At 41.4% G+C, this 16,613-nt stretch overlaps 1 protein-coding gene across 4 annotated transcripts in view; it reads right to left on the reverse strand.

Annotated features, from left to right (window-relative positions):
- GNB5 (G protein subunit beta 5) overlaps window positions 1–16,613 on the reverse strand; it is a 41,906-nt gene that overhangs the window by 17,783 nt on the left and 7,510 nt on the right. For all 4 annotated transcript variants that reach the window (XM_077881125.1, XM_077881126.1, XM_077881124.1 and 1 more), the window contains 4 exons: window positions 13,424–13,560; window positions 10,358–10,399; window positions 7,818–7,894; window positions 3,586–3,718 (listed from right to left, as the gene is read on the reverse strand). In XM_077881125.1, coding sequence (XP_077737251.1) covers window positions 3,586–3,718; window positions 7,818–7,894; window positions 10,358–10,399; window positions 13,424–13,560 — 389 coding nt within the window. The remainder of the gene's footprint in view (window positions 1–3,585; window positions 3,719–7,817; window positions 7,895–10,357; window positions 10,400–13,423; window positions 13,561–16,613) is intronic.

Raw genomic sequence — 16,613 nt, forward strand, 5'->3', positions numbered from 1 at the left:
GTGACACAGAGACTAAAAAAACAATAGAACAGATTGATGAAACCAGGAGCTGGTTCTTTGAAAAGATCAACGAAATTGATAAACCTTTAGCCAGACTCATCAAAAAAAGAAGAAAGAGAACTCTAAATAATAATCAGAAATAAAGAAGAAGAAATAAAGCTTACACTAGAGAAACACAAAGGATTATAAGGGATATTATGAAAAATTATATACCAACAAATTCGGTAATCTAGAAGAAACCGGTAAATTCCTAGAAACACATCCCCTTCCAAAACAGAATCAAGAAGAAATAGAAAATTTGAATAGACTGGTTACTAGCAATGAAATTGAATCACTAATTAAAAAAAAAAAAAAACTCCCAAAAAACAAAATTCCAGGACCAGATGACTTCACGGATGAATTCTACCAAATATTTAGAGAAGAGTTAATACCTATTCAATTAAACCGTTCCAAAACCTAGGAAAGCTCCCAAATTCATTCTACAAAACTTGGGTTATCCTGATACCAAAACCAGATTAAGACAGACAGACAGACACACACACAAAAGAATACTACAGGCCAATATCTCCAATGAACGTAGATGCAAAAAATCCTCAACAAAATATTAGCAAACTGAATTCAACAACACACTAAAAAATCATTCACAATGATGAAATAGGATTTATTCCAGAATGCAGGGTGGTTCAATATTCACAAACCAATCAACATGATACCTCACATAACAAGAGAAAAGATAAAAACCATTTGATCATCTCAGTAGATGCAGAAAAAGCATTTGGCAAGATTCAACATCTATTCATGATAAAAACTCTCAATGAAGCAGGTTTAGAAAGAACATACCTCAACATAAGGCCATCTATGAAAAAGCCACAGCTAACATCATATTCAATGGGGACAAACTGAGAGCTTTTCCTCTAAGATTAGGAACAAGACAAGGATGCCCACTCTCACCACTTTTACTCAACATAGTACTGGAAGTTCTACCCACAACAATCAGACAAGAAAAAGAAAGAAAAGGCATCTAATTTGGTAAGGAAGAAGGTAAGTTGTCACTATTTACAGATGACATGAGAGCATATATAGAAAACCCTAAAGATTCCAGCAAAGAAACTACTAGAACTGATAAATGTATTCAGTGAAGTTGCAGGATATAAAATTAATACATAGAAATATGTTGCATTTCTATACACTAATAATGAAGCAGCAGAAAAGAAATTAAGAAAATAAGCCCATGGACAACTTGTACCAAAAAGAAGAAAATACTTAAGAATATACTTAACCAAGGAGGTGATAGATCTATACTCTGAAAACTGTAAAACATCAATGAAAGAAACTGAAGACAACACAAATGGGAAGATATTCCATACTCCAGAACCAATATTGCCAAAATGTCAATAGCCAAAGGACTTTACAGATTTAATCCAATCCCTATTAAAATACTAACAATATTTAAAAAATACCAACAATATTTTTCATAGAACTAGAACAAACAATCCTAAAACTTGTATGGAACCACAAAAGACCCCACAAATTAGCCAGAGCAATCTTGAGAAAGAACAAAACTGAAACCCCAGATTTCAAAATACACTGCAAAGCTGTAGCAATCACAGAATTATGGTACTAGCACAAAAACAGACACATAGCTCAATGGAACAGAAGAGATTCCAGAAATAAATCCACGCTTTTACAGTCAATAGTAAAGTAGGCAAGAATATACAATGGAAAAAAGACAGTCTCTTCAACAAATGATGTTGGGAAAACTGGACAGGTACATGCAAAAGAACGAAACTGAACTACCATACACAAAAAATAAATTCAAAATGAATTAAAGACCTAACCATGAGAGCTGAAACCATAAAATTCCTCGAAGAAAACAGAGGCAGTCATTTCTTTGACATTGGCCATATAAACATTTTTCTAAATATGTCTCTTTGACTAAGGGAAACAAAAGCAAAATTAAACTATTGGGATTATACCAAAATAAAAGACTTTTGCACAGTGAAGAAAACTATGAATAAAACAGGAAGATCACCTATTGAATGGGAAAAGATTTTGCAAATGACATATTTGATAAGGGGTTAATATCCAAAATAAAGAAAGAGCTTACACAACTCAATACCAAAAAAAGCAAATGATCCAATTTAAAAATGCCAGAGGACTTGAATATACATTTTTCCAAGGAAGACATATAGATGGCCAAAAGACGCATGAAAAGATGTTCAACATCACTCATTGTCAGGAGAATGCAAATGAAAACTACAATGAGCTATTACCTCACACCTGTCAGAAAGGCTAGTATCAAAACACAAGAAATAACAAGTGTTGGCCAGGATGTAGAAAAAAAGGACCCTCTTGTATTATTGGTAGGAATGCAAATTAGTGCAGCCACAGTGGAAAAGAATATGGAGGTTCCTCACCAGTAATTCCACTACTGGGTATTTTACCCAAAGGATATAAAAACACTAATTAAGAAAGATGTATGCACCCCTATGTTTGTTGCAACATTATTTATCATAGCCAAATTATGGAAGCAACCCCGGTGCCCATCCATAGATCAATGGACAAAGATGTGGTATATATATATAGATACACACACACACACACACACACACACACACTTACACACTGGAATATTATTCAGTCATAAAAAAGAATGAGATCTTGCCATTTGCAAAAACATAGATGGAGCTAGAGATTATAATGGTAAGTGAAATAAGTCAGAGAAAGACAAATACCATATGATTTCACTCACATATGGAATTTAAGAAACAGAAAAAAGAAGAGACAAGCCAAAAAAGACTCTTTATTGATGATTTTTTTTACCCCATGCCCCCACCCTTCAGCAACCCCCAGTTTGTTTCCTATGATTGTCTCTTATGATTTGTCTCCCTCTCTGATTTCATCTTACTTTTCCCTCCCTTCCCCTATGACCCTCTGCTTGGTTTTAAATTCCACATGTGAATGAGATCATATAATTGTCTTTCTCTGACTGATTTATTTCACTTAGCAAAATATCCTCCAGTTCCATCCACATTGTTGCAAATGGCAAGATTTCATTTTTTTGATTGCTGAGTAGTATTCCATTGTGTATATATGTATATACACACACATATATATATACATATATATATATGTATATATACCACATAAATACACACATATATATATACCACATCTTCTTTATCCATTCATCTGTCGATGGACATCTGGGCTCTTCCCATAGTTTGGCTATTGTGGACATTGCTGCTATAAACTATGGGGTGCAGGTGCCCCTTCAGATCACTCCATTTGTATCTTTGGGGTAAATACCTAGTGATAGGTGAAATAGATAAAGGGGATTAAGAGCACATTTATCAAGATGAGCAGTGAGAAATGCATAGAACTGTTGAATCACTATACTGTGCATGTGAAGCTAATATAACACTATATGTTAACTATGCTTGAATAAGATATAATAACAACAACAATAATAATAATAAACAGGGACACTGGAAAGCTTCCTCTCCCTGCTACCCCTCTCCTTAGTTCTCTGTCACTTCCCTTGCTCTCTGGCAGGCTGACCCACCACATGACCTCTTAACGTACCTGCATGTCTGAGTTGGTGAAGCTGCAGGCCGACAAGTAGTTGGTGTGCATCGCGACAGACTTCTTTTTGGCAGCCATGTTTTCATTTTTGTCAAACGTCAGTGGATACACAGAACACTTATTATCCAAGCCACTAGCATGGGAAGAAAAAAGTGTCAAATGCTAATTTAAGAGAACGGAATACATGTATACTTTCTCATTCATGTAATCTTTTCAGAATGTTTTCCCTTGGCCGCATCATATATTATAAGCTTTCCTCCAACTTTGAAGATTTTAAATGTATTGTAAAACTGAAAGAAAAAATAGTACAATGAGCACCCAGATACCTTAATCTATATTCACTAACTTAGCATTTTGTCATATTTGTGGCAGCAAATTCTGAACCCATTTGAAGGTAAATGCAGACATGACATGTTACATTTAAGTACTTTAATTCACAAATTTACCTCTTCTAAAAAAAAAGAACACTCTCCTAGGTAGCCACTGGATCATTATCACATCTGAAAAAACTAACACAAATTTCATAACAGGAGGTAATAAGCCATCCATATTCAATCTTCCCCATTGTCCCTGGGAGCCAGGGCCCAATCAAGGTTCACACGTTGCATTCAGCTTTTATAGCAGCTGCCACTTCTTCTTTTTTTAAGGTTTTACTTATTTGAGAGAGAAAGAGACAGCATGAGTGAGGTGGAGGGGCAGAGGGAGAGGGAAAAGCAGGGACCTTTTTGAGCAAGGTGCCCGACTTGGGGGTCCATCTCAGGACTCTGGAATTATGATCCAAGCTGAAGGCAGACACTTAATCAACTGAGCCACCCAGGCGCCCCTGCTCAATTTAGTTTTTGATGCTCTTTTCTCATCCACTGGACCCCTTATTTTATTTTATTTTATTTTATTTTATTTTATTTTATTTTATTATTTTATTTTATTTTATTTTATTTTATTTTATTTTATTTTATTTTATTTTATTTTTTTTAATTTATTTATTCATGATAGTCACACGGAGAGAGAGAGAGAGGCAGAGACACAGGCAGAGGGAGAAGCAGGCTCCAAGCACCGGGAGCCCGATGTGTGGACCCCATATTTTAAATGTTTGTTGATATTTCACCAATATTTACACCCAGAGCTCCCTCTGCTTTTGTTTCCTAACAAGCTGTGAGGCAGTCATTGCAGGCACTGACCATCTATCACATGCCGGGGCCAGGAGACAGATATGAGTGAGATGAAGGCACAGCCATTCCTCCTCCCTGAGCTCTCACTCTGCACCATGCTGTTACCAACAACCTGTCTACCTGGGCCCTATCAAATTATTCTCTTCCCTGCTGGTCCCCTGCCCTCATGAAAATTTTCCCACTGGGTTCAAGCAAGAAATAACTGACAGAACCATTTTCCAAACTACTGTTAAAGACATTGTTCACGGGGTGTCTGGAGGGTTCAGTCAGTTAAGTGGCTGACTCTTGATTTCCACTCCGATCGTGATCTCAGGTTCAGGAGATGGATCCTTGCATCAGGCTCTGTGATCAGTGGGGAGTCTGCTTGAGGTTCTCTCCCTCTGCCCCTACCCCCCTTGCTTTCTCTAAAAAAATAAATATAAAACAATACATTGGTCACTATGTTATATATCCATTGCGTATTGCAGAAGGATCTACCCAATATATTCTTTTTGTAATATAGGATCAGATAGCTGATATCTCAGTATCAAATATTGAGAAATTATGTAACTCCTCCAACTCTATGCATGTGCTACCATTAATGCCCAGTTAGAAACATATTATCCCAGAGTATTTAAAAATGTATTTACTATTTCTAATGAGTAAGGGCTCTTTCTTTCAAGGAGAAAAAAAATCTCTTATGCATTGGGGCAAAATAATCATCTTCATGGCTCTTTTTTTTTTTTTTTTTTTTTTACTGATTTCTCCTGACCCCCAGGCCAAAGACACAAAGCCATCATTTATAGCTAAGGAGCATTAAGCTAGACTTGAGGAGATGGATCTCATTCAAGTATAAACTATAAATAAAATCTAAAGCTTGTCAAAAAAAAAAAAAAAAAAAGCTGTCCTCTCATAGGAGAGGTCAGCTTTTATCCTTGGCTGCTGGGAGGTCATCCCTGAGCCCCTGGAATGGCCTGCCTGCCCGGAGAACAGCTTTGGCTAATAGACAATCTAACAGTGTGATTTTTGGTGGGGGCTTCAGGACATGCATGGTGAGTTCTGACCTCCTCAGATGAACAAGAAACTAAAGATATTTGCCTAAACCTCGAGGACATACTGGAGACTGACGGCCAGCCACATAGGCAGTATGTGATTGAGGCCCAGTAAAAACTCTTGCCACCAAAGACTCAGGCGAGTTTCCCTGGCTGATAATACTCCGTGTACCATCATGCGTAGTGGGCAGGAGGTAATGCCGTCCGTGACTCCACAGGGAGGGGACAATGGGAAGCTCTAGGTTTAGACCCCTCCTAGACCCTGTCCTGTGCACCTCTTCCTTTGGCTGGTTCTAATTTGTATCCTTTCACTGTTTTAAAACTGTGAGCCTAAGTATTATAGCGCTTTCCTGAGTTCTGTGGTTGTTGTAGCAAATTATCAAACCTGAGGGTGGTTGTGGGGACTCCCAAATTTGTGGCTGATATCTAAAGTGGCAGAAGTTTTGCGGGGACTGTGTCTCCTAACTATACAGCTGGCCGAACTCCCTTACACTTATCTTAGTGTATGTGTGTATATACACACCTACAGCTAATTAAATGTATTATATATGTAGCATATATAAATACATATACATCTATATATATCATGTGTGTATGTGTGTCTTTTATTGTGCTTACCTCATATTATTACAAGAAGTAAATGGGAATGAATTTTATATAAATATTACCATTCCGTTATAAAATGGAAATACAGCCTATTTTTGAATTATTAAAAAAATTAGAAAATATAAAATACATGTGTGTGAACATGGGTTCCAAAGGTACACAGGGTCTTGTCAAATGGGGAGTGAATGGAAAGATGCCCCCAAACATCCACGAAAAGGGAGGGATGTTGAGGATGATCACTGGTGTGACTCTGGTTGGAGAAGGCTCCAAACGTTTTGCTTAGAGACCAAGGGTTTTCATTTTTGGATTTTTGAAACTTTTTTCTCCTGATTATAAAAATAAATATGTTTATTTTATTTATTTATTTATTTTTAAAAGAATCTTTTTTTTTTAATTTTTTTATTTTTATGATAGTCACACAGAGAGAGAAAGAGAGGCAGAGACATAGGCAGAGGGAGAAGCAAGCCCCATGCACCGGGAGCCCGACGTGGGATTCGATCCCGGGTCTCCAGGATCGCGCCCTGGGCCAAAGGCAGGCGCTAAACCGCTGCGCCACCCAGGGATCCCTATGTTTATTTTTAAAGATGGAAAATTATAAAGAGAGAGAAAATTACAAAAATTATAAAAAAAAGAAAAAAACCCCATAGTCCCATCATCCACAAAGAACTATTATTGGATGTTTTTGGTCATCACAGACTTGTTAGTGCCTCCTTTCTAAACATGGCTGGGAACCTATGGTAGAGACATTTTGGATGGTTCCAGAATTGTTTAACACAAGGACAGAAAATTATGTTAGTTACAGTTCTCACTGCCAACTCTGTTAAACTGAGCTCTAGGAGAACAGGGAATAAAACACAATCTCCCTAGCAACCTGGATGTTCTTTTCACTTACTGTAACTAAGAAGTTTCCTTTTTAATGGTTGTATAAAATATTCCCTTCAACTCATGTACTACAATTCACTTAATGATTTCCTTTGATGGACACACTATCCCTCCCCACCCTTCTTTTTTTTTAATTTTAAATAATGCTACAATATTATTGCTTGTATGGAATTTCTATATTTTGGGTCATTCCTTTCAAACAAGTTCTTAGATGTGGAATCACTAGATAAAAGGTCATAAATTTTTCAAGGCTTCTGATACACATTACCAACATGTTTTCCAAAATGTTTGCACCAATTTATAGTCCCCACCAACAGCATTCAAGAGTAGAGGGGGCAGGTTTGAAACTCAAGCTACCTTTGGTCTGTACCGAAGATAAGCATTTGTAGTTTCTTCTTTCATGAAGTTCAGGGAGGAACTGAACACATCACATCGCGTAGTCAGTAAACAGCAAAAACAGTAAGTTCTTGTTTGTTTGCTTGTTTTTGCCCATCAAATGATATTTTATGGCTAATGGGAGATCTGAAAAGCTGCTGCTACTTACCCACATGCAATGGCACATCCCGACGGGGCGTACGCACAGGCCATCACCCATGTGCAGGGCATAGTGACCGCGTGCTCCTGAAACACAGAATGCAAGCTTCATAGAAGGAATGAGCAGTGCTTCCACACAGATGTATTAAAGTTTACTTTTCACAAAATGAAATTACTGGAGTTCCTGCTAAATCCCATTACCATTTGAAAGAGCAGTGGTGTGGGGTGAAGATCAGTTTGGGACTGACGAGGAGACTTAGCCCTTCATAATCAACTAAAGTGCAGGTCATATATTCTGAGAGCTAAAAATCCCAGCCAGCAAAACAACACTTGTAACATTTTACTTCTCTCTCACTCTTTTTAATTAATTAATTAATTTTTAAAAGATTTTATTTATTTACTCATGAGAGACAGAGAGAGAGAGAGAGGCAGAGACCCAGGCAGAGGGAGAAGCAGGCTCCATGCAGGGAGCCCAATGTGGGACTCGATCTGGGGTCTCCAGTATCATATCCTGGGCCAAAGGCAGGTACTAAACCACTGAGCCACCCGGGCTGCCCTCTCTCACTCTTTTTAGAAAGATTTAGTTATTTGTGAGAGAGAGAGAGAGAGAGAGAGAGAGAGAGAGAGAGAGAGAGAGAACAAGCAGGGGGAGGAACAGAACCCTTAAGCAGACTCCCCATTGAGCATGGAGCCCCTACCTTGTGGGGCTCAACCTCACGACCCATGAGATCACAACCTGAGCTGAAACCAAGAGTCGGATGCTCAACAAAGAGAGCCACCCAGGCACCCCTACTTATTTCTTAATGTTATACTCCCCCGGGTCTTCTGAATGAATAGGGGGCCCCATCTTCTTTGAAAGGTCTGATTTTCACTTCAGTTATTTGCTTTACCTTATTTACTTAGATTCCCCCTATTTTCAATATCTATTCTTAAATGATTCTACACATGTGTTGTGTTGTTTCCTTGGGAGTATACAAGAGCCTCTGTCCCCCATGGGCCCTGAAAGCAGTCCTGGGAAGGTCTGAGTGGGGGAGGGGGTGGGCAGAGTGATCCTGAGTTGTGCTCACAGGTGATAGAGGACCTGTAACTGGAAGCAATGAGAACTAGGTGTGGCAGTTCCTGCTCCTGGCTGGTGGTCGGGTCACCACGTTCTCCTGAATGCCAACAGGCAAACAACAAAGCCACAATGTAAAACCTTCTGAGTCTGTGGTCTTATTTTCATGAGAAACATGGACCCTGGTTCCTGGTTCCAACACCAGCAAGATGTATGGCCCCATCCAGGCCAGCCATCTGGGGAGACCATCAGTAAAGGGAGACGATGATTCCTAAAGTACATTCGAGTGCCTGTCTTCTTTCCTGTTATGATTCACCGTGTTTTTGTGGGAGAAACACAGGCCCTGATACTGCTTGTGGAAATTCTGACATAGTCTATAGCCTTTCAGATGCCAAGAATAATCCACTGTGGCAAATGGCCACTCTCACCAGAAGGCACCCCAGGCCCCATTCCTTATAAGTAATAACTATGTTTCCTGCCAGAGGCCACAGTGGCAACACCACGGCTCCCCAGAAATCAGACGGTGTGTGCTCAATGGCATGTAAGGCTTAAACAGTAGCAATAGAACCCCACACGCTACTGAGGACGCTAAGGTGCGCTGGGAGAAGCACAGGCTTCCGTGGAAGGAGGTGCGGGATGGGAAAGCCCCTTGCAGACTGTTAAGTTGCCATCTTTATTATTCCCCGGGGGCCTGACCATTAGGGACTCTGCTCCAAAAGATGGTTCTGGCACCCAGAACCGCCCCCCACCAGGTTGTGTAGCAACTGCCTACCACAACACTTAACTAAACACATTCAGTAATGCGTAATATGGATGCTGTTCAGTTTGAGGCAGATAGAGGTCTGTCTTATATAGCGATAAAGAAGACCTTTATATGTAAATGACAGAATCAGTATTTAATACTCAATAGTTGTTACTACAAATGGCAACCTGATGCAGGCTTGTAAGCACATCTACACATAGATTTTGGCCTTTCACTTTAGTTAAGAGTCTAAATGTAAGTCCAGTTTGGAACTGAGCACGCCCAGGTCAGATTGCCTGGATATCACTGGACAGTCACCTCAACCCCCCCCTACACCCTCAACTTCCCCACCACTGTCGGTTCATGTCCACAGTGCTACAGAGTCTGGTCAAAGGCACAGAGGGCAGAGAAAGCTGGGGATTCATGAACCTCTTACCATCACTTAGAAGAAAAATAATAAATGCACGTGTGAAGGTGACAAGCTTTCCAGGCCAGCCTGCCTGGTTTTAGTGCTAGCATCCTCTCTGGGGGCTCTGCATGCTCTTTCCCGGGTGAGGGGCTTCAGCCCAGGAGAGGAACCGACACTGCCATGGGCTGCTGAGCTATCTGAACACAGATGGGCCTCTTCCTGAGGTTTCTGTCCCCAGACAGGCACCCAAGAAGCAGGATGACCATGACTAGGGGTATTTGGAGGGGAAGAGGACAAGGCTGGGGTTCTGGGGTGCTACTCAGTGCACCAGGAACAATATCTTACCTTGTTAGTAGTGAAGGAATCCCACACGATCACCTTCCCATCCTGGAGGGAAAAGAATAAACAGCTCAGGAGTTGTCAGCCAGTCCTTATAGGTGAGAACTGCTCAGAAGAGCCATGTCTGGGTGGGCAGTGTGCAGGACAAAGCCAGAGGAAGTACCTGGGTAATCAACACCCTCCAGCCTATCTTTGAACAAATAGGGAGTGAATGGGGGACCGAATGGTCCAGCCTGATTAAAGGCTCAGTTCTCAACTTTATACTCATCATAGGAATACAAAGACTTCTATACCATTTAGAAACCAAGCCCTAATTGTTGGTACATTGTCATCACCCACCATACCCTGTCAAAAAGCTATATGGGGGTGAGACAAACCTGAAATTATCTCCAGGTACTTGACAGGTAACTAATGGTCTCTTACTTTCTTCCTCGCCACCCCCACTAGCCATCCTGGGTACTGTGCCTTGTGCTCCCTGCAGGCTGTGTCAGAGCCCCACCCTCATTCCTAGCCCACTTCTTGGAGCTGTGTGGGCCTGAGATCAGCCTAACTTCCCCTGACATTTCACATCTATGGTGAGAACGACATCTATCATGGTAGGGATCCCTTGTGGGAACCTGTAGAGGATAGGCCTGGGTTGGCAATGCAACCTCCATTGTAACTGCTGCTGCAGACCACACTGGGGCTGTGGGGAGTCACCAAGGTGTCATCTATGTGTAATACAAACCCACTGGAGATAAATCCACACAGGCCCTGGTCCCTACAATGCTGTCACCTGCCCAGCACATGGTGTGCAGGTCGTCTGGGCCCCCAGGCTCTGCCTGGCAGAGGAAGAATATGGAAGATTCTGTAGCCTCCATGGCAGACTTGGTTTTTGTAATCATTGAAGCCATTTGGAGCCAAATCTGAACAATGAGGTGAGGGTAGAAGAGATGCCGCTTAGAGGTACAAGCAAGGTCTGATTATCTAAAGTGACACAGTTGCTTTCTTTGTATAATCTATTGGAAGATTTCCATATTCCCTCTGTGTGTGGCTGAAGGGCCCAGAAACAAAGTCAGAGTGGGCAATCTGGAGCCTTTCAAAACTCCGAAGCACACTGGTTCTTCCAGTCTCATTTCTCTAACTAAACGCCCAAACACAACAACATATGGGGTAGATTAAGGTAACAGAGCAGAAAAACAGAGATGGAGCTTCAGGCTTGCACCCTGGGGTCCTCCACACCCGGAGCCTCGCCTGCTGTGCCGGGGGACTGACTCAGTGCATTGCCCAAGTTGGTGTTCCCTTTGGTGTCTTCCTCCACCACACTGCCTGCCTGTCTGTCCCACTGCCCACCCACTGTGTTCACGGGAGAGAAAAAGGTACCCAAGAGCCTAAAATCAGCCATAAAACCAAACGTGGGCCTCTCCACGAGCACAGATTTATACATCAGGAGCCCATGTACCTGGAGAGACCGCCTCCACCCAAGCCCTAACCTACGCAGTCAGGCTGATTAATCTCCTGCCTTCAAGGGAGAAGGGCTGCTCTGAGTCACTGCGTCTGCTCCAGAATGTTCCTACTGTTTCCAGCTTCCTCCCACACCCACCCCACTATAGCAGAGGTGGATGGATGGAGCATGTCAGTGGTGTTCCTCTTCCCTAATAAGAACAGTACACGAGTGACAGAAAAATCCAACATATATTATACTTTTAAGGATAAAGAAAGTCAAAAAGGCTAGGTAGCAACATGTATATCTTGAGAATCACTTCATAAAAAAAAAAGTCTGGAAAGAAATGCTCTAAAATAGTAATAATGCTTGCGACAGAGTGGTGGGGATTTATTCTCTTTCGCAGTGTCTTTTTAATGCGGTCAAATACCTAAGAGATAAAATTTTTTATGAACATGAAAGAAAGCAAGTACAAAGTGACATATTAGATCTGTGGGTAATATAGGAGACTAATGAAACCTGTCCTTATCAAACACAAGCTGACATAGACGTTAGAGTGTGTGGATTATTTAGAATATGCAGTTTTTATATATAAAAGGGCTAATAAAAAACCCCAAATGGTCCTTTGGAAGAGTGGGGCTGAAGGCAGGGATGGGGGGAGCCCAAACTGGCCATAAAAATCTATGACTTCAGTTTATAATTTTATATTCAATTCATGTTACATCAAAATAGGCATAAAAAGTACCAAGCAGTGATAACAGCCTCCTGATAGCCATACTTTTGTATCCCTCGTGGTCTTGGGGTTGGTCTGTGTGACTGGCAGAACATAGCAGAAGTGATGGAGCGTCACTCATGGCTTCAGCCTCTGGCTCCCTCTCTTGCTCTGGGGAAGGCTGGCTACAATCATGTAAGCTGCCCAATGGAAAGGTCCACGTGCTGAAGAACTAGGGCTTCTGGCCAACGAGCCATTTTGGAAGTGAGTTTCTGCCTTAGCCGAGCTGTGCCATGACCTCGGCCCTGACCACCATCCTGGCTGTCACCACCCCCATGGTTCTCTGAGCCAGAACCACCCACACAAGCTGCTCCAGATTCCTGGCTCTCGGAAACCATGTGAAATAATAAATATTTGTGGTTTTAATTGCTGAATTTGGGGGTAATTTGTTATGCAGCAATAGATAACACTAATACATAAGATGTAAAATAAACTATGTCAACTAGATAAAATGAATGAAAAAAACAATACTCTACAAAATATGTACCTTACATTTGTTCTTTAAGGCATAAAAATTGATGAACTCTTAAACTGAACAAAGCCACAGCCGTTTATGTGCTCAATTTTGGGTTAAAAAAAACCCCACTTTCTAAAAAAATGGTTTTATTCACAAATACAACCCTGAAAAATGCCGAGGAAGAAATAATTTTGAATAGTTTCTCAAACAGAGTTCACGTTTCAGTTATTACCAACTCCAAATCTAAAGTTACTGACATTCTACAGTATGCAAAGAATTCTTAACTATGCTAGCTCACATCCTGTGGGGAATAAGCAGTCATAAAGGGCAAAAAAAGGTTTTTTGAAAAGGAAAGTGCTCTTTCTTCTTTAGCTATAAAGTTAGACACATGCTCACCATCACAGAGCAGGTGCCACATACCTGGGATGAGCTCACGATCCTTCTCTTATCTTTGCACCAGTCCATGCAGAGAACTTTGTTTCCATGGCCTTTGAGGGTCCTTCTGGTCTTCATGACAAACTGCCCCAGGGCTTCCACCCGCTCGGCCACCTGGTGCACTAGAAGGACAAGCTACAATCAGTTCTGTCACCAAGGACCAGATTCTGAGCCATATGCTGGCAAAGGGATGACACTGGTCTTTCTTTGTGGCCATAGATTTTCCTTTTTACTATTATACTTTCACAACGCTCTCTCTTAAACTCAGGAGAGGGTAGAGACAACACTGTCATTCTGTCTTTGTGCTTAATACCCTACAATCTTCAAAGCATTTCCATCTCTGTATCTGAGAGATCTATAACAAGACTACTTCATATACATAGACTTCCTTCCCTCCTTCCACTCTACAGAATTCTCCCACTGGAGGGCTACAGCTCTGTGGGGTGGGCAGGGCGAGCAGCAGAGTGAGACCACTGTCCCCATTTAGCAGGTGAGGAGACTGAGGCTCACAGGGGTTCTTTGGCTAAAACAAGTTCATACAACCAACTGGGAGTAAAGCTGCAGCTTCTGGTTCTTTTACCTACCTTTCCAATCACATGGAAAAGTGACTCTACAAAAACTGTCCCATTAGGTGCCAGAATGTGCACCCATGCTGCTTGACAGATCCTAAGTGATTCCCCCGTACCTAGCTGTGGCCTGGGACATGAAGGTGCTCTATTCACATGCCGCAGGCAAGAATGAATGGGGCAGCCACTAAATGGTACACCCATGGGTTTACTGAAAACTTATGGTGTCAGTAGAGATCAATATTCTAGAAGTCTAAACACATGATCTACACAAGCAACCCACACCAGGGAGGCACTCCAAAAAGGAATCTTTCAGGGGCTGGACCTATGGCCTCTTCCCCGAGAATCAAGAAGACCTTTCAAGGGCTTATCTTAGAGTCTGTCACCGAGCAGTATCAGAAGGAGCCATGTTCCCATGAACAGACCGTCTAGTCCTGGCCTCACATCTAGAAGTGAGGAAACTGAGGCAGTGCCCCTGCCCTCTGGTTAAAGGCTGTGCCAGAAGGAAAAACTGGGGCACCTAACAACCCCCTCCACTTCTCCTCCTCCAAACCTCCCAGCTGGGCTGTTCCCTAGGCAGGTGGGGAGGGAAAAGGGGCATTTGAGGCAAGGGACAGCCCCAGGAAAGGTGTGGTATCTTAGCACAGCAGCACAACATGTGTGGTGGGAGGCAAGGCAGCTGATCCTCTTCCTTCCCGGGAGCTGCTGGAACTTGCTGGGGAAGTACCACTTCCCTCATAGAAACAGGGCAGAGAGGTCCAGACTGGACTGTGGTTTTGTTTTGTTTTTACTTCAATTCATTTTTTAAAATTTAAATTCAATTTGCCAACCCATAGTATAACACCTAGTGGTCATCCCATCAAGTGCTTTCCTTGGTACCCGTCACCCAGTTACCCCATTCCCCCCACCTCCCCTTCTGCAACTCTTTGTTTCCCAGAGTTAAGAGTCTTTCATGGTTTGTCTTCCTCTCTAATTTTTCCCCACTCAGTTTCCCTCTTTTCCTTTATAGTTCCTTTCACTATTTCTTACATTCCACATATGAGTGAAATCATATGATAGCTGTCTTTCTTCAGTTGACTGATTTCACTCAGCATAATACCCTCCAGTTCCATCCATGTTAATGTAAATGGTAGGTATTCATCCCTTCTGTTGGGTAATATTCCATTGTATACATATATACCACATCTAAAATCCATTCATCTGTTGAAGGACATTGTGGCTCCTTCCACAGTTTGGTTATTGTGGACATTGCCACTACGAACATTGAGGTGGACTGTGGTTTAAGGCCACGACAACAGCGCCCCTTCACAGAAATCCTCCCTCCTTCTCTCTAAACACTGCATTGTGTATTTCCTAAAAACAAGGAACTCTTACATAACTATAATATATTACCAAAATCAGAAAATTAACACTGAAACAATGCTATGTGCAATCTATGGACTTTACTGAGATACTCTCCATTGTCCCAATAATATCTTTACAGCAAAAGAAAATCCAAGACAAGGTGCTGCATTCAATTGTCATGTTTCTTTAGTTTCCAGCTACTTAGTTTCCCAGTGTGGGCTGGTCTGCTCAAGATCAGATTCAGGTGATGCGTACTTGGCAGGTACACCACAGACTGACGCTGAGTCCCCACCAGCATGCCCCATCAGGAAGCACCTGCTGTCCGTTGGTCCTATCACTGGCACTGTTCACGCGGACCATTTGGTTGAGGTGGTGTCTGCCAGGTTTCCTCAGTGGAGAGTTACCATTTTGTCTTGTGTAATGAAAAAGTGTCCTGTGGGGATGTACTCTGAGACTACAGAAATACCCCGTCACTCTTCAAACTTGAATATCCTGTTTTAACATCTGTTAATGATTCTTGCCTGAATGGGTTATAATGATAGTTGGCAAGTGATTTTCCTAATACCATCATACCCTCTGCATTTTTAGTTGCCTTTCTAATAAAAGGAGCTTCCTCTCCTCTTCAATGTATTTATTCATCCATCTATATTAGATGGGTTCATGGATTCTCACCTTATTCAAGGGGTTATAATCCTTTAGTATTATTATTTATTTTGATGCTCAACTAGTCCCCGATTTGCTCCATAGGAGCCCCATCAAGCAAGCACCCAGGACCTCTGACATGTCCCTATCTCTCTAAGCACTTCTTATTCCAGGCTCAGGTTCTTTCCCTGCTCTGGCCCTAGAATCAGCTACTTCTCCAAGAAGTCTTGGTTTCATTTAGTTAACCCATTTTTTTGTGTGATAAAAGAAAATGAGTGTGAATAAGTTAAAAGTCTCTGTGAAAACCCAAACTATAAAAAATACTTGCTGAACTCTAAGGTATTATATGAAGGGCATCTGGCTGGCTCCGCTGGTGCAGCATGCAACTCTTGATCTCAGGGTCATAAGGTAAAGCCCCACGCTGCATGTAGAGGTTACTTAAAAATAAAATCTTTTAAAAAAGTACTACATGAATGTGCAGTTATTATGCTATCACTTCTGCTAAAACATTGCATTATTTATTGCCACAAATGGCACACTAGTATTTCATAGATACATTCTTAAAAACATACTGAATATAGTTTAAAGATAGTGAATTCTCTAAACTCTTTTTTTTTTTCTCT

Source organism: Canis aureus, chromosome 32 (genome assembly GCF_053574225.1).
Source record: "Canis aureus isolate CA01 chromosome 32, VMU_Caureus_v.1.0, whole genome shotgun sequence".
Lineage (NCBI taxonomy): Eukaryota > Metazoa > Chordata > Mammalia > Carnivora > Canidae > Canis > Canis aureus.